At 44.5% G+C, this 24,455-nt stretch overlaps 1 protein-coding gene across 6 annotated transcripts in view; it reads right to left on the bottom strand.

Annotated features, from left to right (window-relative positions):
• Positions 1–3,112: 3,112 nt before the first annotated feature.
• The window catches only part of LOC137383959 (transcription factor SOX-13-like), a 224,584-nt gene continuing 203,241 nt past the window's right edge, over positions 3,113–24,455 (bottom strand). For all 6 annotated transcript variants that reach the window (XM_068057411.1, XM_068057407.1, XM_068057408.1 and 3 more), the window contains 5 exons: positions 22,264–22,379; positions 19,980–20,070; positions 19,548–19,715; positions 10,633–10,849; positions 3,113–7,571 (listed from right to left, as the gene is read on the bottom strand). In XM_068057411.1, the coding sequence (XP_067913512.1) occupies positions 7,286–7,571; positions 10,633–10,849; positions 19,548–19,715; positions 19,980–20,070; positions 22,264–22,379 (878 nt within the window). In that variant the 3' untranslated portion in view covers positions 3,113–7,285. The remainder of the gene's footprint in view (positions 7,572–10,632; positions 10,850–19,547; positions 19,716–19,979; positions 20,071–22,263; positions 22,380–24,455) is intronic.

The raw sequence follows: 24,455 nt of genomic DNA, 5'->3' as shown, positions 1-24,455 counted from the left end.
CCCAGCACCTTCAGGTAGTCTGACCTGACGGTGAAGGGGGCAAAAGATCGGTCAGCCCAGTTCCCAAAGGACGTGGCCTCGCGCTTACCATAATTTACTTTGGCTTCTAGTGGCCAGTTTGAACTGATCACAGATGCTCATCAGCCTGCAAACGGACAGTGGCAGAGGCACTGCAAGCAGGCCTCGAGGCCCTCCCTGCTCACCTCAGTGCAGCAGCAGCCACTGTCCGCCCTGTAGAGGGCTCCTCCACAACAGCGGTGGCCTGGCTGAAAAGGCCATTTTCCATTTTAAAAGGTTGGGGAAAGGATGTCTCCATTTTGAAGCACCCTCTCCCCCACTTACCTTCCACGGCAGCCTGCTGTTCTTTTCGAGCTGGAAAGCCTCTGATTGGCTCTCCGTCTGCGTGAACCCATCCTCTGGCCATTAATTGGCTGCTCCGGGGAAAATCACCATGAGTCTCACACAGTGCGGCTTTCTGACCCACATTTCAGCCTAATTGCGAGGTTCAGAAATCTGCAGGAAAATCCTGCCCCTAATCTTAAATCAGACAACTCATGCTGGAATTCAGAAAGCATTCTCTCATGCAAAGAATTCCGTCCCCCAAATGGCTATGGCTGTTGAGGACAATTTGTGTGTTCAATACTCAGGTTCCTATGAACAAATGCAGCAGCTGGTGTGTTATTCGTCCGTACAGATTATAGAGCTGCCAGATTCAATCCCTAGTTGGTGCTGGGAATCCTCATCATGTGCAGGGGTTTACTGTTAACTAGTCTCAATGTAGCTGGGACATAGAAGGGGGTAAAAGAGCTCAGTCTCCTGCTCCTGATCAATAGACAGCTGGAATGTGAGCCAAATAAGGACTGGATTAACCTTGGCTGAGCTACCTTGGTCAGTAAGATGACAACACTCATCATCTGTCAAGACATCACTTGCTCCCCTGCTCTTCTTCAAAATACAAACATACCAACATACAAATTAGGAACAGGAGTAGGCCACTCAGCCCCTCGAGCCTGCTCCGCCATTCAACATGGCTGATCTGATTGTAATCACAGCTCCACATTCCCGCCTACTCCCGATAACCTTCCACCCCCTTGCTTATCAAGAATCTATTTACCTCTGCTTTAAAAATATTCAAAAGCTCTGCTTCCACCGCCTTTTGAGGAAGAGAGTTCCAAAGAGTCATGACCCTCAGAGAAAAAATTTCTCCTCATCTCCGTCTTAAAACAGGTGACCTCTATTTTTAAGCAGTGACCCCCTGGTTCTAGATTCTCCCACAAGAGGAAACATCCTTTCCACATCCACCCTGTCAAGACCCCTCAGAATCTTATATGCTTCAATCAAGTCGCCTCTTATTCTACTGAACTCCAGCGGATTCCTCATAAGGCAACCCGTCCATTCCAGGTATTAGTCTAGTAAACCTTCTCTGACCTGCTTCCAATGCATTTACATCCTTCCTTAAATAAGGAGACCAGTACTGTACACAGTACTCCAGATATGGTCTCACCAATGCCCTGTATAGCTGAAGCATAACCTCCCTACTTTTATATCCCCTCGCGATGAACGATAACATTCTATTAGCTTTCCTGATTACTTGCTGTACCTGCATACTAACCTTTTGTGATTCATGCACTAGGACATTCCGATCCCTCTGCATCTCAGAGCTCTGCAATCTCTTGCCATTTAGATAATATGCTTCTTTTATTCTTCCTGCCAAAATGGACTATTTCACATTTTCCCACATTATACTCCATTTGCCAGATCTTTGCCCACTCATTTAACCTCTTTATATCCCTTTGTAGCCTCCTTATGTCCTTTTCACAACTTACTTTCCTATCTATCTTTGTGTCATCAGCAAATTTAGCAACCATACCTTCGGTCCCTTCATCCAAGTCATTGATATAAATTGTAAAAAAAAAAAGTGCTGTGCAATCTTTTACACCAATCTGAGAAGGCAGACGGTTTTAACACCTCATCCAAAAGACTGCACCTGCGACTGCGCAGCCCTCCCTCAGTACTGCACTGGAGCATCAGATTAGAATTTGTGCTCAAGTCTCCTGAGTGGAACTCAAACCCACAACCTTCCGACTCAGAGGCATAAGTGCTACCAACTGAATTATAGCCAACACCAGGAACTAGGCCCCTAAGTCTGAACCTTTATGATAGTGGAGAAAATTGTGAGGAGAAGCAGCACATTTGGAAGAGGGATGAAAGAGAAAGGAAATACATTATTTGGAGATGGGGAAAGTAATTAATTTGGAGTGCAGGCGACAGTGGAAGGGAAAGTACGGTTAAATTCTTGAGAAGCACAAGAATAGAAATAGTGCATCTAGCCTCTCAGTCCTATTTCCCCATTTGATTAGGGTATGGCTGATCTGTATCTCAAGTCCAAGTCCATCTTGGTTTTGTATCCCTTAATATTCTTCAAACAAAAATCTATGGGTCTGAGTTTTGACATTTTCAGTTGAACTAACCGCGACAGCTTTTTGGGGAGAGAGAGTTTCAGACAACTATCCTTTGTGTGAAGTGCTTCCCGACATCATCACTGAATGGCCAAGCTCGAATTTTAAAGTTATGCCCCATTGTTCTGGACTCCTGACCCCCTCTGGAGAAAATTGTTCCTCTCCACTCAATTGATCACCTTACAAAAAACCTCAATTAGATCACCCTGAATCTTCTACACTTCAGGGATTACAAGTCTAGTGTATATAACCTGCCCTCTAATTTAACCCTTTAGCCCCGATATCATTCCGGTGAATCTGTGCTGCACCCACTCCAAGGCTGAGGTGTGGTGCCCAGAACGGAATGCCATTACTCCTAATGGCCTCACCAGAACTCCATACAACATTAAACAAACATACAAAATAGGCAGGCTGGAAAAGATCAATTGGCCAATCAAGTTCTGCCCTCCCTACACAACGAATGGCTCAAACACCAGGATTAACCCAACACCAGCCCCCATCCCTCCCCGACAACCAACCCAACGCTTGCAGCCATGAAATCTCCAGGGGGGGAGGAAATCTATCCTTAAAAAAATCTTCCAGATACAGAGCAGGGTTCAACATGGGGCTAAAGCCATGAAATAAAGACAAGGGAACCAGGCAGTGTGGCTGAGATATTCCACTTTATTCAGATGTACTAATAAATTTAATCACCCCTAATGGGAGATCATCTCCTCTTGTTAACAGAAACATGGTCATATATTACACTGTATAAATCAAAACAAATTCACATTGTGTTTTAAAAAAAAAAAATCCGTCCTAAACAAAAATGCCATTGCACCATAATGATGCTTGGAAAAGAGTTCTGTACAATCCACATACACCTGTCTGACTGGACCAATGAGGACCAGGTCACAATGAGAACTAATGTACATTTAAGGTAGCTTAAATTAAAGTTTATAATATTGTATTCCTTTAAAAGGAGGAATCTTGATTTTCCCTCCCAAATCAATATTCCAAAAGAAGGACCAGATTCCAAGGTATGGGAATTATATTTCACAATTTGTTTTCAATTTCCGTCCCCCCCCCCCCCCCACCCCATTAAGAAAAAATAGAAACACTGAAAAAGTTGATTAAAAAGGTATTCCCATAAAAGTTTCACACTTTTGTAACATTATCCTGCAATGATTTGCATTGAATGGTCTCTGCATCACTATCTCGCACACCTTGCACAGGGCGGCTATATTGTATAAACAGAAGCAGAAGGTAAGAAAATATGGTCCATGAACGTGGCACCTTTGATGCTAAAGAAACCGGGATGAAATATGCATCAAGGTTCACGGTCATTGTGTGCAAGTGAAGAGGGAATAAAAAACAAGTCTTTGAAAAGCACAGCGATATCTAACAATGGAACTCTGCAGTCTCCAGGGTTGGACTTAGTCCCATCTGATGACTGGGAAATAATGCAGGGGTTTCTTGATGGTTTTCAAGCTCACAAGGGTAGCACAACTGCCCATGGAAGAGATAGAGAGACAGAGACAAAGCAAGGGTGAAAATGAGAAAGAAAAACAAGGAAAAAAAGAGAGGGGGTGGGAGAGAGAGAGAGAGAGAGAGAGGCGTGGGACAGAGTGAGAGGGAGGCAGATGGGGAGAGAGAAAGAGAGAGGGAGATGGAGAGAGAGAAAGAGGGAGGGAGATGGGGAGAGAGGGTGAGGGAGATGGGGAGAGAGAAAGGGAGGGAGAGAGATGGAGGGAGATGTGGGGGGGGGGGGGGGAGAAAAGAGAGGGAGGGAGACATGACACAATAGAAAGATCACATTGCTCTGGATAACTCTCCTAGGCATTTTGCAGAGCTGTACTTTTAACTCCAAGATCGTGATTCCAGCTGTGATTGGTGTATCCACAATTTTCCAGAAAAATATTACCAACCAAAAAGGAGAACGAAAAAAATAATTTGAAAAAAAAGTAAGGATGGGAGAAAATGAGCCAATCTATAGAAAAATCCCTCTTAAGGGAGCAGATGACCCTTACAACATGAAAATAGAGGCACATTGATGACCTCACTGCAGTTTAGGCAGCAGCTACTTTAGTACAATCAAAGGGTGATCAGTCGTTATGTGAGGGGCTCCCCGCTGCCTTTGGAGCTCATTTCTTTCACTTAAGAATGAATTTAGGTTATTTCCAGACACTTGTCAATTACCTTAGGTCCATGTCTATATCATGGTGCCACCCAGAACACCTACCCTCCTTGTTGAGATTGTTCTGCAAAATGGTGGATTCGCTTTGCTGCCTCTTCCCCTTTTTACTGTATGCCTTCAGGTGGGGTGTGGAGAGTTTCACCACCAGGGTGTAGGGAGCTTTAAGTATCCCCTGTAATTGGAGCCACACACCTCTCTCCTTGCCCAATTCCAACTCATTTAAGAGGGACTAATCAAACCTCCAAGCATTTGAACATACTGGTAGAATCTCCCATCCACCAAACTCTCTTGGATTCCAATCAAAAAAAAAAAATGACTTGAGGCAGGAAAGAAAAACTGTTCTTGGAAACAAATAAATTAAAGTCCTGGAACATGTCACCAGCCGTTTCTCAGCTGAAATCATCAGGACCTCAGTGAGAATGAGAAACAAGAAAATTCTTGCTAGTTAAAAAAAAACACACGCACACTCAGTAAACAGATTGTAATGTTAATTTTTTTTTTCCTTTATACAAATATTGACATCTATTTCAAAAACATACTACCAAGTACCTGAGGGAAGAGAAGTATTTGAGAAGAGGCATCATGTCCGGTACGCAGCTAAAACCTTTCCCTATCAGCCAGGCCAACCTGTCTCTTACGTAGAATGACCAACAGAGCAGATAACCACATTGCTAGGGCGGTTTCCATTCAGGCAGGGAGTAGGCTGTCAATTAAATTTTGCTGGTTTATGCAATTGCAAAGCTGGGCTGCTCCTTAGATTGCAAAGTCCATTGGAGCGTGGTGACTATGGCAGAGCAGTGGGGGAAGAGAGGGATAAGAAGTCTCTAATGATGATGCTGCAGCCACCGCGAGTGTAAAGCTATGTTTGATAGACCTGGGTGTGTGTCTATCGCATGAGAAAGTGAGTTAAGTCTTTCACCATTTCACTTGGGTTGGGGCAAATGAAAAGACCAAATGTGGATGTATTTTACAATAATCTGCATTAGAAATGTTGATTTTGGATGACTTACGCTGAATGAAATAATAAGCCATAAATATTCAACCAAGATTCTAATACCCATATTGTTTCCATTAGCACTCAGCTCAGGCAAAATAGATCTCTCTCTCTCACAGCAACAAGGTGAATAATGGAATTGTCCACAATAAGTGCAATTCCCATTAGATGAGGACGGAATTTGATGAGTGTCTCGAGATGCGCAGTAGTCAGGTGCTCACGATGGGCCCGTTTCTGTGCTGTATAACTCTATGACTCAACTGATGACCCGAGCCGCAACCCCCTCCGCTCATACCCATTGTCCGAACCACCGTTCGACTCCATGAGAGAAACAAATGGCCCCAAACCTCAAGAGTACAGGAAGGTAATCAGCTCTTGGGAAACCCTCCTCATACTGCTCACTAAACAATCACTACCAAGCAATTTCTTCATACAGAAATTGCAACTAATCATGCACCAAGGGGATTAGCACTATATTGCAAGAGGTTTGATAGTATACACGTTATGAGAAGCTTAGATTTTTTTTAGATTAGATTAGAGATACAGCACTGAAACAGGCCCTTCGGCCCACCGAGTCTGTGCCGACCATCAACCACCCATTTATACTAATCCTACACTAATCCCATATTCCTACCAAACATTCCCACCTGTCCCTGTATTTCCCGACCACCTACCTATACTAGTGACAATTTATAATGGCCAATTTACCTACCAACCTGCAAGTCTTTTGGCTTGTGGGAGGAAACCGGAGCACCCGGAGAAAACCCATGCAGACACAGGGAGAACTTGCAAACTCCGCACCGGGAAACTCCGCTTCTTAAAGGATGGAGTCCCTAAGGGTTTTGAAAGAATAAATAGGGAGAAACTGCTTCCACTGGCCGAGCGTCAGGAAACAGAAGACACAGATTTAAGGTAATTGGAAAAAAATCCAGAGAGGGAGATGATTAAATTTTTAAAAAAGAGTTTCGATGCTCTGGAATGCACTGCCTGAAAGGGCAGATTCAACAGTAATTTTCAAATGGAAATTGGATAAAAAGGAATAAATTTGGCTGTGGGGGAGTTGGGGGGGGGGGGGGGGGTTGAAGAACAGGAGAGTGGGACTAATTGAATGACTCTTTAGGAGAGGTGGCTAAATGTGCGTTATGGCCTCCGTCTGTGCTGTATGTTTCTGTGATAAAGTAATGGAATCATGATCAATGCTGATGGAAAAACCTGAAAACCATTAATCCACCTGGATCGTGTGCACTCTTTCACCCACACCCTGTCAAAATACAACTGGTGACAGAGGACCTATAATGAAGCAGGACCATGGCGGACATGCCCATGGCAGACATGAGCATGGGAAGCTCCAAGTTCAGTGTCTGTTCCCTCTTGATACTGATACTATTCACATTAGCTCAGTGAAGCATAGGCTCACCCATCTTTACCTTCCACCCTGCTAATCTCATCAAATGGCCCAAGAAACAGGTACATTTGGGATGAGGCAGAGGATGTTTGTCTGACCCCCTAACCCTGCCCTCCCAATCCTGAACAGTGAGACCTCCCCTAGTAGCTCTGCTCAAATGGTTGGCCAGGGTACGACAGGACATACGTTGGCCCATCTGTGCTTGAAAGGTTCAATTCCGCAACCTTTGCCAACAAAGTCACAGGCGGATGCTAGTCTGCGAGGACCACGAGCTCGCCATCACTGCGATATTCCACGTCGGAGTCGTCCTCTTCACCATACTCGTATATTTCACCATTGGCATCACTCAGGTGCATTTCCTTCATGTCTGCCTGTTCTGATTTGAGACTCCGCGTGTTGAGGATTACAGGCATGTTGGGATCAGGGCTGCAGGATCGATAGTGTTCCGATACTGCCGGCTGTACAGGGATGGAGGTCATTCCGATCTGCCCGGGATACATCACTTCTGAAGGGTGCAACTGAACTTGGTCCTGCTGCCTGCATGGGGGAGCAAGTAAATCATTAGAAATTCTTCCTATAATGACATCAAGATTGATCAATGAGCAATGCAGATAGAAAGATCTTTGTTTTTGTACCCTAAACTTAAAAGGGGTTCTAGGCTCACCTCACCAGCCAGCCATGGCTCAATGGGTAGCACTTTCACCTCTCTGAGTCAGAAGGTTGTGGGTTCAAGATCCACTCCAGAGGCTTGAGCACAAAATCTAGGCTGACACCCCAGTGTAGTACTATGGGTGTGCTACACTGCCAGAGGTGCTGTCTTTTGCATGAGATGTGAAACTGAGACCCCGTCTGTCCTCTCAAGTGGACGCAAAAGATTCTGTGGCGATATTCTGAGAGTTCTCTCTGGTGCCCTGGCTAGTATTTATCCCTCAACAAATTAAAACAGATTATCTGGTCATTATCACATGGCTGTTTATGGGACATGGCTGTTTGCAATTTGACTGCCATGTTTCCTGCATTACAACAGTGACGATACCTCAAAAGTGTCTGATTGGCTGTAAAGTGATTTGGGATGTCCTGCTGTCGTGAAATGCTATATAAATATAAAACTTTTGTCATGCTAGGTCCCCACCTGCCAAGAATGAGGCACATTAACTTTGTCATGAACATTGATTTTAAAATGTTGCTGGAGCAAGGAAATGACTTGTTAAACAGATCAGCCATGGCTGGAAAATACATTTGCATATTAACAGACAGTGCTTGGAAGGACAAAGGACCATTCCCTGACACGTTTAACCCACAATGGACTTTGAGCACCAGACATTGAAGGTGAGGGATCTCAAATTTCAGAATGACTGCTGAGATAGCCGAATCCACAAACAGATGTGGTCAGACCAGCTCATCACATGACTAACCTGCTTGGCCACCTGAGTGTTTCTGAATTGTACAGTTTGAACTCAGAAAGACTATTTGCTCCTGGACTGAGAAGATCTCTCCTATCTGCTCCCAGATCTTTCTCACAAGCCTCTGAATTCATTGAAGACACATGAACCCCAACAGAGAAAAGTCTACTACAGTGAACAAGGTTTAAGAAGAATACTGGGCCCCAATGAAAAGCAAGATCTACCTACAATCAAGGACTCGACAGTGAGCTCGAAGAACTGTAACAAAAACTCTTCAGATATTGCCTCAAACTTTTCCACTTTATTTCTTCTGCTCTATTCTGTCTCTATCTGCATGTGTGTATCAACTATGCATGCTAGTGTGGGTGTGTCGTATATCCATAGGCGCTAACTGAATTAGAGCTAAAGTTTAAGTTTAATACATTTCAACCTTTCTTCTTTAAACCTAAGAAAACCAGCTAGTGCTGGTTTCTTTGCCCTATAATTGGAAAGCGGTGAACAAGGATTCACCAAGGGGGAGCTAAAAACACTGTGTTTTAAAAATTGAACCCTGTTACGGTAAGACTAGGTGAAGGCTGAGAGGGACCCCTAAACACCTTTCCCACCTGGTCATAACAACTTTCTTTCAAGGTGCTTATTCAGGAAGAGTCCCATTGTGAAATTTTTGTAATTGCGAGAGATGTTCTGATAACAGATTAGCACCGGGAGTACGAGCCTTGTGCTGTCCCATGGCCAACAGTATTGAACACCAACAAGTCTCTTACTGCTGGAAGGACCAGTATTCCACTTTCAGCCAGCATGCAAGTCACAAGAACAGAGAAACAGCAGGCCATTGATAGGAAGCTCTCTTTGCCTGGGAGGTGCCAGTGAGAGTCCATTATGGAAAACTCAAACTGAGGAACTCCTTACTTTTCTTCACTCCGACAACCTTCAAAGATTTCAAGGGGTAAAATACAACACTGTGCTTCTGGTGGTGGAGCTTTCCCCAACCGCGAATGCACATCGGAAGCTCTGGCACACACATTGCGTGATTTTCCAACCAATGGCTGGAACAACATGCACTGGAATTTCGGTGGGCAACATTCAAAATTGGAAACAAATTCTTTTAAAACTTCATGCCGTCTGATCTCCACTTCTCTTTTCCTTCAGGCTGGTCCAAGTTAACTTTGAGACTTCCGCATGATTGTGGAGTTGCCATTAGTTCTTTGCAAATGTAGTTGTCACTTACTAATTGCATGTCCTCAGGCACTTCAGAAAAGTACAAGAGGAAGGACTATCCCTAAACCACTAAAATTATTCCCCAAGACTTTCTAAAGTCATATCACCACTGACAATACTTTGAGTAGAAACACCTCATTCTTTACTAACTTGGCATTCAAAGGAACAGGAGTAAGCCATTCAGCCCCTCAGGACTGCTCCACCATTCAATTAGGTTATGGCTGATCTGCACCTCAACTCCATTTACCTGCCTTTGCTCCATATCACTCAATACTCTTTCCCAATAAAGATCTAGCTATCCCGCTCCTGAAAGTTCCAATTGTCCTAGCATATCCATGCTAACATGGGGTGTGGAAGAATCTTTGACAAGTGTAGCTCATTGTCTCTTCATGCAGGGCAATTGAACAGGGTCGTAGAACCTTCAAACTCTATATACACCCTTCTGGCAACAGGTGGCTGGGTATAAGGCAAGGGCCGTGCTGGAGAACTGGTGGGCTCGATGCACCAATAAAGGTAGAGCAAATGGCTTCTCCTATGGGCATTAGCGGAGGAAAATGGCTCGGTTTGGTCTACACTGAATTAGCTGATCTCAACAAGGCAAGTAATAGACAGGGGACAATCGGCATTGTCTACTGGAAGTGGGCACGTGACTATGGGGTGAGGGATATGGCTGGTCAAGGTTGTGATGCCCTCTAGGTTGGAACAGAAAGCAAGTGGCACATGAAAAATAGCCACTTAGGGGCAAATTGATGTCTGTGCAACCTGTCAAGGAGTCACTAGGGGTCATTTTGACTTTATGTGATAGTGTACTAGCAGATCAGCTGCTCAGTTTACATCTCTCCCAATTTTTACTTCCACTTCTTTTCAAAAAGAGTGAGAGAGATGACCAGAAGAGAAAAAAAAAGTATGGAATTGCAGGTGATGTCTCTCAAAGCCATACAGCTGCCATTTTCCTTTTGAGCCCTGGGGAGACTTACCCAACAGAGTAGCAGTGCTGCACTTCCTGCCGTCTATACTTCATCAATGCCTTGTATTCGCCAACCCTCAGCCTCTTCCCATCCACGATGCAGGTCCGTTTCGGCCTAGGCTTGTACTTGTAGTCTGGATATTTCTCCAGGTGTTGTCGACTCAACCTTGCTTGTTCCTCGTAGTAAGGCTGCTTCTCAACATTTGACATCGATTTCCAACGGGACCCTAAAATCAGAGATACTTCAGCGTAAACAGCAAACTGCACTGGTGCTAATGAGAGAAAAGCATGGCCATTCATTAAATCACACTCATCCAGATAATAACCGGGAAAGCCAGTTAGATTCCCACCGGGATAGCATAAGACAACAAACATCAAAAGGTTTCCATCAATTGCAAAGGTAATTCCAATAATTTTAATTCTACTGCAAGTAGGCTGGACGTATTGGGTAGAATTATGCCACAGTTATACAAAACCCTGGTTAGACCACTAATATAAAAGCAAAATACTGATGCTGGAAATCTGAAATAGAAACTGCTGGAAACACTCAGCAAGTCAGGCAGGTGTTCTGATGAAAGTTCATCGACCTGAAACGTTAATTCTGCTTTTCTCTCCACAGATGCTGCCTGACCTGCTGCGTACTTCCAGAATTTTCTGTTTTTGTTTCTGATTAGACCACACCTAGAGTACGGTGTTTTGTTCCGGGCACCACACCTTAGGAAGGATATATCTGCCTTGGACAAATAGCAGCATAGATTTATCAGAATGATACCTGGGGACTCCAAGGGTTAAATTATGGGGAGAAATTACACAAACTATGGTTGTATTTCCTGGAATTTATAAGGTTAAGGGGTTATTTGATCTGCTTTTCAAGATATAAAGGGGAACCAATAGCGTAGATCCGCAGGTTGGGGAGTCGAGGATTAGTGGGAATAATCTAAAAGTTAGAGCCAGACTTTTTAGGAATGAAACTAGAAACACTTCCACATTCAAAGGGTGATAGAAATTCGGAACTCTCTTCCACAAACAACCATTGATGGGAGATCAATTGTTAATTTTAGATCTGGGATAGGTGGGTTAATCTCGGAAAGGTAAGGGCTCGTAATAGATGGGTTGAGGGTGGGGGAGCAGACTGCTGTTGAAATATCGTAGTTAATTCAAGAATTCTACAAACTGCAGACAAGCACAGACAACCAGCATTTCTTGTTTTTATTACAGACAATTAGCAGCTCTTTGCATTCAGTCTATTAATCATTCATCCCAGCAGCTTCATGCGAGGAAAAGCCAGTGGGGAAAAAAACTACACACAGACATTCTACACAATACTGATTAGATTTCTAAAACAGGTCGTTGCCTCTGGGCATACTCGGGCATGGACAGCATAGGTTAGATTCTGAGTGGTACTGCAGTACTTGTGCTGATAAATGTGCCTTAACTTCCAGTCTCAGTGGATTACCCCTGACGACAAGCCAACTTTGCCCATTTCCATTTCCCATTCTCACAACAACAACTGGCATTTATGTAGGGCCTTTGCATAATAAACAGCCCAACACGCTTCACAGGAGTGTTACCAGACAAATTCGACACGGAGATATTTTAGGGCAGATGACCAGAAGCCTGGTTAAAGAGGTGGTTTTAAGAAGTGGTAGAGAGGCGGAGAAGCTTAGGGAGGAAATTTCAGCACTTGTGGCCTAGATAGCTGAAGGCACAGCAGCTAATGGTGGGCAAAGGAAATTGGGAATGCTCAAGAGGCCAGAATAGGAGCAGCGCAGAGTTTGCAGTTGGACTGGGGGAGATCACAAAGGTGGGGAGGGGAAAGTCCATGATGGGACTTGAGCACAAGGATGAGAATTTTAAATTTGAAGTGATGCCAGGCCAGTAGCCAATGCTGATCCACAAGTATGGGGATGATGTGAGAATAGGAATTGGTATCACATGTCAGTGGACCAAATAAGACTGGCAACTTAGTGCTAATTTTTAGGCGGTTGAGTGCTGTGGGGCTCACTGCCACAATGGAACTGGGCTGGACTCACCACTAGACTGGTTTCAACCTAGATCGGAGACAAGCAATGGCCTATGTGCAACACAATCTCTCAGCAAATATCAATGGATTGACACCTCGGAATCATTTACGGCACAGAAGGAGGCCATTCAGCCTATTGAGTCCATGCCGGCTCTACTCGGGCTCTCCAGTCAATCCCAGTCTCCCATTTGATCCCCGGTAGTTCTGCAAATTTATTTCCTTCAAGTGGCCATCCAATTTTCTTTTGAAGTCACTGATTGTCTCCACTTCCACCACCCCTGTGGGCAGCGAATTCCAGGTCATTACCACCCACTGCATCTCTTGTCCAAAATCTTCCATCTGTGTCCCCTAGTCCTTGTACCATTAGTTAATAGGAACAGTTTCTCCTTGTCTAACTTCTCTAAACCTAACATAATCTTTTACACCTCTATTAAATCTCCCCTCAATCTCCTTTGCTCCAGCAAAACAACCCAGCTTCTCCAACGTAACCTTGGGTCTAGGGTCAAGGATGCCACAGAGCGGCTGCAGGATATTCTGAAGGGGGAGGGTGAGCAGTCAGAGGTCATGGTACACATTGGTACCAATGACATAGGTAGAGAGGGATGAGGTCCTGCAACAAGAATTTGGGGAGCTAGGTAGCAGATTAAAAAGCAGGACCTCAAAGGTTGTAATCTCTGGATTACTCCCTGTGCCACGTACTAGTGAGTATAGGAATAGGAGGAGACAGCAGATGAATGCGTGGCTGAGGAGATGGTGCAGGAGGGAGGGCTTTAGGTTCCTGGATCACTGGGTCTGTTTCTGGCAAAGGTGGGACCAGTACAAGTTGGATGGGTTGCACCTGAACCGGAACGGGACCAACATCCTTGCTGGGAGGTTTGCTAGTGCTGTTGGGGGGGGGGGGGGGGGGTGGGGGGTTTAAACTAATTTGGCAGGGGGATGGGATACAGAGTGGAGGTACAGTAGCGGGTGAGGCACAGCCAAATATAGAAGAGAAACTGAGTCAGTCTGGAAGGCAGAGCAAATATAGACCTGTTAAGATTCAAGTGAATAATGCAAGACTGGATTGCATATACTTTAATGCAAGGGCATTGATTAGCACATGGGATTATGATATTATTGCTATCACAGAGACATGGCTGAGGGAGGGGCAGGACTGGCAACTCAATATTCCAGGGTATAGAATCTTCAGGCGTGATAGGGGAGGGGATAAAAGAGGAGGTGGTATTGCACTATTGATCAAGGAGTCAATTACTGCAGTAAAGAGGGATGATATCTGAGAAGGTTCCTCAAATGAGGCCATATGGGTAGAACCCAAGAACAAAAGGGGGGCAATCACTTGGCTGGGGGTATACTACAGGCCTCCAAACAGTCAGGGAGAGGTTGAGGAACAGATATGTAGGCAAATCTCAGAGAGGTGTAAAAATAATAGGGTAATAATATAGGGGATTTCAACTTACCGAATATCAACTAGGATAGTCTTAGTGCAAAAGGCTTAAAGGGGGAGACATTTTTAAAATGCATACAGGAAATCTTTTTGAGCCAGTACATAGAAAGTCCTACAAGAGAAGGGGCAGTACTGGACCTAATCCTGGGGAATGAAGCTGGACAAGTGATAGAAGTGTCAGTGGGGGAGCATTTCGTGGATAGTGACCATAACTCTAAGATTTAAGGCAGTTATGGAAAAGGACAAAGACGGACTGGAAATAAAGGTACTGAATTGGGGAAAGGCCGATTTCAATTTGATAAAACAGGATCTGGCCAAAGTGGACTGGGAGCAGCTACTTGTAGCAAAGTCTACATCAGACCAGTGGGAGTCATTCAAAGAGGAAATAATGAGGGTTCAGAGCCAACATGTACCCGTTAAGGTGAAGGGTCGGACCATCAAGTCCAGGGAACCCTGGAAGTCAAGGGATATAGAGGATTGGATCAGGAAAAAAAAAAAAAGAGGTTTATGGCAGATTCGGAGCACTGAAAAAGGTGGAGGCATTAGAGGAGTATAGAAAGTGTAGGGGGGTACTTAAAAAAATAATTAGGAGAGGGAAGCGGGGACATGAAAAAACATTGGCGGTCAATATAAAGGAAAATCCTAAGGCGTTTTATAAGTATATTAAGGGCAAGAGGATAACCAGAGAAAGAGTAGGGCCCATTAGGGACCAAAGTGGCAATCAGTGTGTGTCACTGGAGGACAGAGGTGAGGTTTTAAATGATTACTTTTCATCTGTTTTCACTGTGGAGAACGACGATGCAGGTGTAGAGATCAGGGAGGGGGACTGTGACATACTTCAACATATTAACATTGAAAGGGAGGAAGTATTAGCTGTTTTAGCGGGCTTAAAAGCGGATAAATCCCCAGGCCCAGATGAGATGTATCCCAGGCTATTGTGTCAGGCAAGGGAGGTGATAGCAGAGGATCTGACACAAATTTTCAGATCCTCTCTGGCCACAGGAGAGCTGCCAGAGGACTGGAGGGCAGCGAATGTGATACCATTATTCAAGAAGGGTAGCGGGGATAGCCAGGTAATTACAGGCCGGTGAGTCTAATATCAGTGGTTGGGAGACTATTGGAAAAAATTCTGAAGGACAGGATTAATCCCCATTTGGAGAGGTAGGGAATAATCAGGGATAGTCAGCACGGCTTTGTCAGGGGGAGATCATGTCTAGCTAACTTGATTGAATTTATCAAGGAGGTGACTAGATGTGTAGACGAGGGGAAAGCAGTTGATGTAGTCTACATGGACTTCAGTAAGGCTTTTGATAAGGTCCCTCATGGGAGATTGGTTAAGAAGGTAAGAGCCCAGGGGATCCAGGGCAATTTGGCAAATTGGATCCAAAATTGTCTTGGTGGCAGGAAACAGAGGGTAATGGTGGAAGGTTGTTTTTGCGAGTGGAAGCCTGTGATCAGTGGTGTACCACAGGGATCGGTGCTGGGACCCTTGCTGTCTGTAGTCTACATTAATGATTTAGACATGAATATAGGAGGTATGATCAGTAAGCTCGCAGATGACACGAAAATTGGTGGTGTCGTTAATAGTGAGGAGGAAAGCCTTAGATTACAGGACAATATAGATGGGTTGGTAAGATGGGCGGAGCTGTGGCAAATGGAATTTAATCCTGAGAAGTGTGAGGTGATGCATTTTGGGAGGACTAACAAGGCAAGGGAATATACAATGGATGGTAGGACCCTAGGAAGTACAGAAGGTCAGACGGAACCTGCTGTACTTGTCCATAGATCACTGAAAGCAGCAGCACAGGTAGATAAGGTGGTTAGGAAGGCATATGGGATACTTGCCTTTATTAGCCGAGGCATAGAATATAAGAGCAGGGAGGTTATGATGGAGCTGTATAAAACGCTAGTTAGGCCACAGCTGGAGTACTGTGTACAGTTCTGGGCACCACACTATAGGAAGGATGTGATTGCACTGGAGAGGGTGCAGAGGAGATTCACCAGGATGTTGCCTGAGCTGGAGCGTTTCAGCTATGAAGAGAGACTGAAAAGGCTAGGGTTGCCTTCCTTAGAACAGAGAAGGATGAGGGGTGACATGATTGACGTATACAGAATTATGAGTGGCATTGATAGGTTAGATAGGAAGAAACCTTTTCCCTTAGCGAAGGGTCAATAACCAGGGGGCATAGATTTAAGCTAAGGGACAGGAGGTTTAGAGAGGATTGGAGGAAAACATTTTTCATCCAGCAGGTGGTTGGAATCTAGAACGCACTGCCTGAAGTGATGGTAGAGGCAGGAACACTCAACATTTAAGAAGTATTTAAATGAGCACTTGAAATGCCATAGCATACAAGACTACAGGCCAAGTGCTGGAAAATGGGATTAGAATAGATAGGTGCTTGATGGCCGGCACAGACACGATGGGCCGAAGGGCCTGTTTCTGTGCTGTATAACTCTATGACTGTGACTCTAAAATCCCTCATCCCTGGAACCATTCTGGTAAATCCCTCTGCACCCTTTCAAGGACCCTCACATCCTTCCTAAAGTGAGGTGACCAGAACTGGATGCAATACTCCAGTTGGGGTCTAACCAGAGCTTTATAAAGGTTCAGCATAGCATGCCTGCTTTTGTACTCAATGCCTCTATTTATGAAGCCCAAGATCACATATGCTTTACTAACCACTCTCTCAATCTGTCCTGCCACCTTCAAAGACCAATGCACATGAACTCCCAGATCCCTCTGTTCCTGCACTTTCTTTAGAACTATGCCATTAAGTATATATTGCCTCTCCCTATCCCTTCTGCCAAAATGCATCACCTCACATTTGTCAGTGTTAAAACCTGTTAAAACTATTGTGTAAATTTCAACAGTAATACAGAAAACACCAAATGAATAATAGTTTGATGACTTGATCTTGGGCTGACGACATGCTTACAGCACCCAGGTATTAATCCTCACACGACATTGAGGTGTGTCCTGTTAGTAATCTGCATTGTGTTTTCTTATGGTGCTGGAGATTCTGCTTGCAGAGTAATGCAGAAATGTCGCACTTCTTCGACTATTAATATACATTTTCACTCGCCTCTTTTCCACTGAAAAAGCAGAAGCAGCGACACATACTCAACAGAAATGCAACACTGGAGGATATAAAAGAAACAATGTAGGGAATGATAGGTGAGTATTCTCCATGCATTGCCTCCAGCTCCATGGCATGAGTAAAATTCCATCTGTACACTTATATCTCTACTCATCTCTTTAATCTCCTTCATATTCATTTATTCCCTTAGTAATTTCCTACTGGCATAGTTCCCGTCGTAGGGATTCCTTTCATTTATCAAATATTCTTTTGTGGAGATAATTCCACTAATCTCTCATCACATTTTGTTCTATTGTTGCCATTTTAAGTTACATTATCTGTTTGCACAGGCATCCTGTATTGTAGAAAGCCCTCTGTGCTCCAGTGCGGCTCAGGTACTATAGAATGACTCCCCCACCTCACCATCATGCATCCCCTCTTACTCTACACTATTGCAAACTGACCCATTCTTCAAGGAAAGCACTTGTTCATCTATAGCACCTTTCACAATCTCAGGATGTCCCAAAGTGATTTACAGGAAATTAAGTACTTTTGACGTGTAGTCAGTGTTACAGTATAGGGAAATGCGATAGCCAAATGGCACACAGCAAGGTCCCAATGACCAGGTAATCTGTTTTGGTGATGTTGGTTGGCCAGAAAATGGGGGAGATCTCCCTTTCTCTACTTCAAATAGTGCCACTGGATCTTTTAACGCCTACCAGAATGGGCAGACGTAGCCTCAGATTAACGCCTTATCCAAAAGAGGCACTTCCAACAATGCAACTGTCCCTCAGTATTGCACTGGAGAGTGTGCTCAAATCTCTAGAGTGGGATTTAAACCCATGACCTTCTGACTATGAGATGGGAGTGCTATCCACTGAGCTAAGGTCGACACCAAGCAACTTTCCCTCAATTGACCAGGTGCACACATTCATCCTTCAACCAGGGCAATCAAAAACAGAGCAATGATGCACCTCACAGCTCTTCATGGGATTGCACTTTGCACAAAATGGCTGCCACATTTGCCTACTCAATAGCAATCACTGCACTTCAAAGTTAATTATTGTCCATGGAGTACTTTGTCATGTTACTGAAAGGTGTATTAAGGAGTTGTATAAATACAAAACTTTGTGCTTTTCATACAAAGGATCAGACTTCCATTCACAGCAGCAGCATGTTGGCAGAGCTAGTTTTGAGAGACAATGGAAAGATTTGGTATCCATGGGAAAGGAGGGTTGTCTCCTCAAAAGGTTACACCCACAGATAAACAATGTCACACAAATACCTTTCTGCAGTCATTAAGCAAACTCGTAGATAAAAATGTTCACACCCATTAAAAATAGCACAGATTAGATGCTGATGATAAAATGACCTACTGCACTGAATGATCACTCGTGTATACTGCACCCAGGTAAAAAAGCACAAGGACATCCTTGTAAACATGCAAGTTTCATCCCTCGATACAGTGCTATAGTAATTTAGTGTCAGCTGTGGCTCTGTTCATAACACTCTTGCCTTCAAGGCAGAAGGTTCTGGTCCCACTCTAGGCTGACACTCCAGCGCAGTGGTGAGACAGTGCTGCACTGGCAGAGGTGCTGTCTTTCAGATGGGACGTTAAACCGAGGCATCATCTGATTTCTCAAGTGGACATAAAAGATATTATTTCAAAGAAATGCAGGGGAGTTCTCCCTGGTGTCCTGGCCAATATTTATCCCTCAATCAACATCACAAAAAAAAATTATCTGGTCATTATCATATTGCTGTTTGTGGGAGCTTGCTATACACAAATTGGTTGCTGTTTCCTACATTACGCCAATGACTAAACTTCCAAGAGTACTTCATAATGTCCTGTGGTCATGAAAGTCGCTATATAAATGCAAGTTCTTTCCTTCTACATTGGAATCAAACTCCTTACTGCTGACGCTGCAACACCCATTCTCTGTAAGCCAAGAGTTGCTGAATTTCCATCTGTCATTGTCTGTAACCCAACCCTTTATACAAAAATGCCCAAAGGCAGAGTTGAACATCACTGGATGCAACACCCATTAAGTCATTGGAATAGGAATGGAGGAACACCCCATGCTGTCTAGATTCACAACCTCAATAGAGAAGACTGTGTATTCTCTAGATTTAGAGCCCCAATAGAGAGGACTGCATGTTCTTTCAATTCAGAATCTCTTCTGGAGGGCGAATGCATTTTCTAGGGGTCTCTAGAGAGGTTAGGGCGAGTTCTGTAGGATCAGGGCCTTCTACAGAGTGTAGGGTGAGCTGTATGGGATTAGGGCTCCATGTAGAAGAGCATGTGTTCTACAGGATTGCAGACTATGGGCAGGGGGCCATATTCTCTCTTGGTTGTGCTGGATTCCTGGCTACCTCCTTACCCAGTATCTTGCTGATGCTGGAGTTATGCATGTCAGGGTAAGTCTGAAGAATCTTCCTTCGCTCATCCTTTGCCCAGACCATGAATGCGTTCATTGGTCGCTTGATGTGTTCATGGTTGCTGCCACCTCTCGACTCGTAGCCTTTTGACCCCGACAGAGTCAAATTTCCTGATGCAAACATAAACAAAATGAATTAATTAGAATACCAGCAGGATTTCTTCAAGCTGGAATGGAACATTGTGATAGGGAGATAAAAATAAAGAGTAATCTTTCAGATAGAAACGCTAACTAGCAAAGGTGGATATCGTACAGATCGGTGACGTGCAAGGAGCAGCCATTTTATTCAGCATCCTGTGCGTGGAGAAAAATTAAAATGGCTGCCCATGCACCTCCCTGATTCCCAGCAGTGGGAAGCAGTATCGTGTTACATACCTTCGGGGTCATTGCTGCTGTTAAAATCTTCACTTGTTGTTTTCCCGTCATCTCCTTGTTTTGCAAGTGGAGACTCTGTCACTCTTGAATCCTGAAAGGTATAAGTAGGAAGGTCACAGGATTAGAGGCAACGACTGAAGGAATAGCCAACAGTGATGGGAAATCATGGCTGGAAGACCACGACCTCCGACCTTCTCACCCATGGATGAAACAAAAAAGGAAAAAAAAAGTCAATGCTGCCACAATTACAAAGCAGAATCTCTCCAGGCAAAAATACTGCTCAGTAAATAGGGTGGTCACTGACAGAACTCAAGAATACCAGACACTAACCTGCCAACACCCACACTGTCTCTCTCGCAGGACGTGGCTTCTTTAAGATCAAGAGGCTGACTCTTTACTCCATGTCCTGTGACTTAAACTGGGACTAGGGCCAGAGTTTGGGGAGGGGCGGAGCTTCAATCTGTCTTGGAGCGGGATTGCCGTAGCAGCATGGGGACGGAGGCTGAGCATGGGGGCTGGTGCCGGGGCCTAGACGTACAGGTACAGGCCAGGGGGTCATCAGGCATGGTGGGAATCACACACGCCAAGCTCATCAGCTGTGGGAGCGGTGGGGAAAGAATCACACACTCCAACGAAGATAAACGACTTTGGTTCTTAGTGGTGTTTCAAAATAGAAATACTGGCCATAAAGGCATCTGGTACCAGACAGGGGACTGACCAGCCATAAACTGGACTGTCCAGTCTACCCCATCAATAAATAACATGTTGAGGTTGGGAATAGGACACAGACCTCGTTATTAGTTTAGTTTCTTATTTTAACCATTTATTTTGATTTTAAAAAATCTTTGTGTCATAAAATAATTGCAGAACTTTAATCCCTTTATTCTGAAAGAGTTTCAGCTAAGGATATTTATATAAAGAAGCTTACTACTATGCTTTTATCCTTCCACTTAGTATGTTTCAAAGAGCTGGCCCTTGCCTATAGGGCATGAGATTTTCACTCCCGCTCTCCTGCACTGTGGAATCAGCAGGAGAATGAGTCATAGGTCAGACAGTGTGCACCCAGTGTGAGGGAAGGTTGAACACCTGGGGCATAGGAGTCCAGGGAGGGAGGGGTTAGCCAGTCGCACGATGGGAGAAACAATAAAAGGGCAATTGACTCAACATTTGGGTGGGGAGGAAATGGTGCTGGGGGGATGGCAAAACAGCAGAGAACCCTGCATTAGGATATCCGCAAATGAGTGGATTAGGGTAGGAAAACCAAGAGGAGAGCAGAACAGCCACAGAACAAACCCTGCTCCTCAGAGAGTAGCACTGACCCAGTTGCACAACATCTTGTTCCAGGAGACCTATTTTGACCCTCAGCTGAGTTTTCCACCACATAAACCACTCCATCGCCAAGAACACTGTTGTCCACCTCCAGAAGATCGCCCATCTCCTTCACTGCTTCAGTCAATCTTGCTGCTGAAACTTTCTTCCATGCCTTTGTTACCTCTAGACTCGACCACTTCAGTGGTTTCCTGGCCAGCCTTCAACCTTGCACCCTTCAGAAACTGGAGCTCATCCAAAACTCTGCTGCCCGTATCTTAACTTGCACCAAGTCCCATTCACCCATCACCCCTCTGCTCGCTCACCTACATTGGTTCCCGGTCGGACAACGCCTCCGTTTTAAAATTCTCCCACTTGTTTTTTAAATACCTCCATAGTCTCGCCCCTCCCTTTCTCTGTAATTTCCTCCAACCCTCCGAGATCTTTGTGGTCCTCCAATTCTGGCCTTGAGCATCCCCGATTTTCTTCGCTCCACCATTGGCAGCCAACTGCCTCGGCCCTAAACTCAGGAATTCCCTCCCTGAACCTCTCTGCCTCTCTTCCTTGCTTTCCTCTATTAAGACATGCTTTAAAACCTACCTCTTTGACCAAGCTTTTTGCCACCTGTCCTACTATCTCTCGAGGCTCAGTGTCAATTTTTGGTCGCTAACACTTCTGAAAAGTGCCTTGGGATATTTTAATATATTAAAGGCACTATACAAATGCAAGTTGTTAGTAGTAGGAGTTACTGGGAGGAGAATGGGGTAAAATTAATGAGTTTCACAGCACCCTGGGAAGGGGGTGGGCAAGGGTGAAGAAGTTAGAGTCATAACAGCACAGAAGGAGGCCATTCAGCCCATCGATTTCATGCCGACACAGCGTGTTAACAGTCATTGTTAGACTAAGGGTTGATGGAGTAAGGCTTTTCCAGAATTGGCCAGACAAATTGAACTCTCCTCCACTGCCTAACACTGACCTTGTCCTTCCTGCTATTATTTAGAGGTGGATTTTCCATAGCACGGCTCTTCCCAAGAAACATCTGCTTTGAACTCTGCATGGCCTTCCCGATGGTCTCCTGCTCAATCGGATAACCTGGAGAACACAAAACAATCCAAACGTAAAGTCAGAGAGACAATTCACAACCAGATTTTCATTCCAAAAACTTAAACTCATTAGAAGAGGGAGGAAATGGCCCCAGTCCTCCCATAGCAGGTGAAGACACAGAAACGTCTGGATATCAATTAAAAGATTGATTTCAATCAAGGCAGTAGGAAGACTGATCCTGGTCTAGGGACATTCCTGGTCATTACTCAGCGAGACCTGTTGGAAAGTGCAAGTATACGGACAGTTGTTGAGTACAGAATCAGCTGCAGCACTTTCCGCAGCTCAATATCCTGCTGGCACCCAATGTATGGGAAAAATGAGCACTTAGCCAACATACCAGAGGGAGTCTTGGCACCTGTGGATCTGTATCCCAGTTGGAAGCAGGTCTTTGGAAGGGGCTATCAGGAAGGAGTGAGGGGAATGGACGTGGAGAGAGAAAGCATCAAAAAGGAAACACTTGCCAAGATTTGATAATGCACTGGTTATGTTGTTACTAGTCATCCAGAGGCCTGGAATTATAATCCAGAGAATGTTTAAATCCCGTCATTGTAGTCTGAGAATTTGAATTCAGTTTAAAATAAAAATCTGGAAATAAAAAGTTGGTTGCAGTGGTGCAGTGGTCAGCACTGCAGCCTCACAGCTCCAGTGACCTGGGTTCGATTCTGGGTACTGCCTGTGTGGAGTTTGCAAGTTCTCCCTGTGACCGCGTGGGTTTTCGCCGGGTGCTCCGGTTTCCTCCCACAACCAAAGACTTGCAGGTTGATAAGTAAATTGGCCATTGTAAATTGCCCCTAGTATAGGTAGGTGGTAGGAGAATTGAGGGAAGGTGGGGATGGGGTAGGAATATGGGATTAGTGTAGGATTAGTATAAATGGGTGGTTGATGGTCGGCACAGACTCGGTGGGCCAAAGAGCCTGTTTCAGTGCTGTATCTCTAAATAAAATAAATAATGAGGCCATAGAACTGTCGGGACTGTTGGAAAGGTCCAACTGGTTCATTAATGTCCTTTAGAGAACAAAGGAAACCTGATGTTAGCCAGTCTGGTCAGTATGTGGCTCCAGTCCTACACCAACATGGTTGATTCTTAACTGCTCCTGAAGAAACCAGGGTGTTCTATCAAAATCAGTACCAGTGGTTCAAGAAAGCAGTCCCACCTCCAGCTTCTCAGGGCAATTAGGGATGGGCAATAAATGCCAGCGCTGCCAATGATACCCACATCCCAAGATCTTCAAAACTAAAAATATTACAATAATTTAGAAGGACCTGCAAGAACAGACCCACTTCGGTTTGTCATCAGAAACAATAGCAATACAAATATTTCTCCTCTTTGGTGCCAATTACATGAGTTACATTTTACGATGAGCGTTTCAGCAGAGGTAAGGTAAATTTCAAAAAGAACTGAGAGGACAGGATTGGTTAAAATTTGGGGAAGAATTTTGAAAGATTATATTGGAAGACAAGGTTGTGTTTTTAAGAAAAGAATGACATTGGCAGATGGGTTTTGCAATCAGGGAGGTGTTGAGTCTCTTTGACAGCAAGGCCAGCATTTATTGCCCATCCCTTGTTGCCTTTGAGAAGGTGATGGTGGGCTTCCTTGAAGCATATTCCATGTGGCGACTGTATTACCACTGTGCTATTAGGTAGCGACTTCCAGGATTTAACCCAGTGACGATGAAGGGACAGCAATAAATATCCAAATCAACTTGGTGCGAGACTTGGGAGGAGAACTTGGAGGTGATGGTGTTACCACACACCTCCTGCCCTTGTACTTTTGGGTGGTGGAGGTCGTGTGTTTGGGAGGTGCTATCAGAGAAGCCTTTTGATGATTTGTTGCAGTTATAGTACGATCAATTAATATACAAATTCCAGTTTATTTTAATTGCAAAATGCAGGCAAAGAAGCAGGGTCTCCAGGGCAAAATAGAAAAGAAAAGAGAAGACAAGGCAGTGACTGAAGATTGTAGGAGCAATTAGAGACTGAAGGAAGCAAGCAAAGCTAATCTTTTGAGGTTCCGAGAAAGAATGATTTAGAGTAGAAAGAAGGGCAATGAGCCTTAATCTCATC

Source organism: Heterodontus francisci, chromosome 25, assembly GCF_036365525.1.
Source record: "Heterodontus francisci isolate sHetFra1 chromosome 25, sHetFra1.hap1, whole genome shotgun sequence".
NCBI lineage: Eukaryota > Metazoa > Chordata > Chondrichthyes > Heterodontiformes > Heterodontidae > Heterodontus > Heterodontus francisci.
Note: the sequence above shows the minus strand (reverse complement) of the source record. Positions and strands in the feature narration are given on the sequence as shown.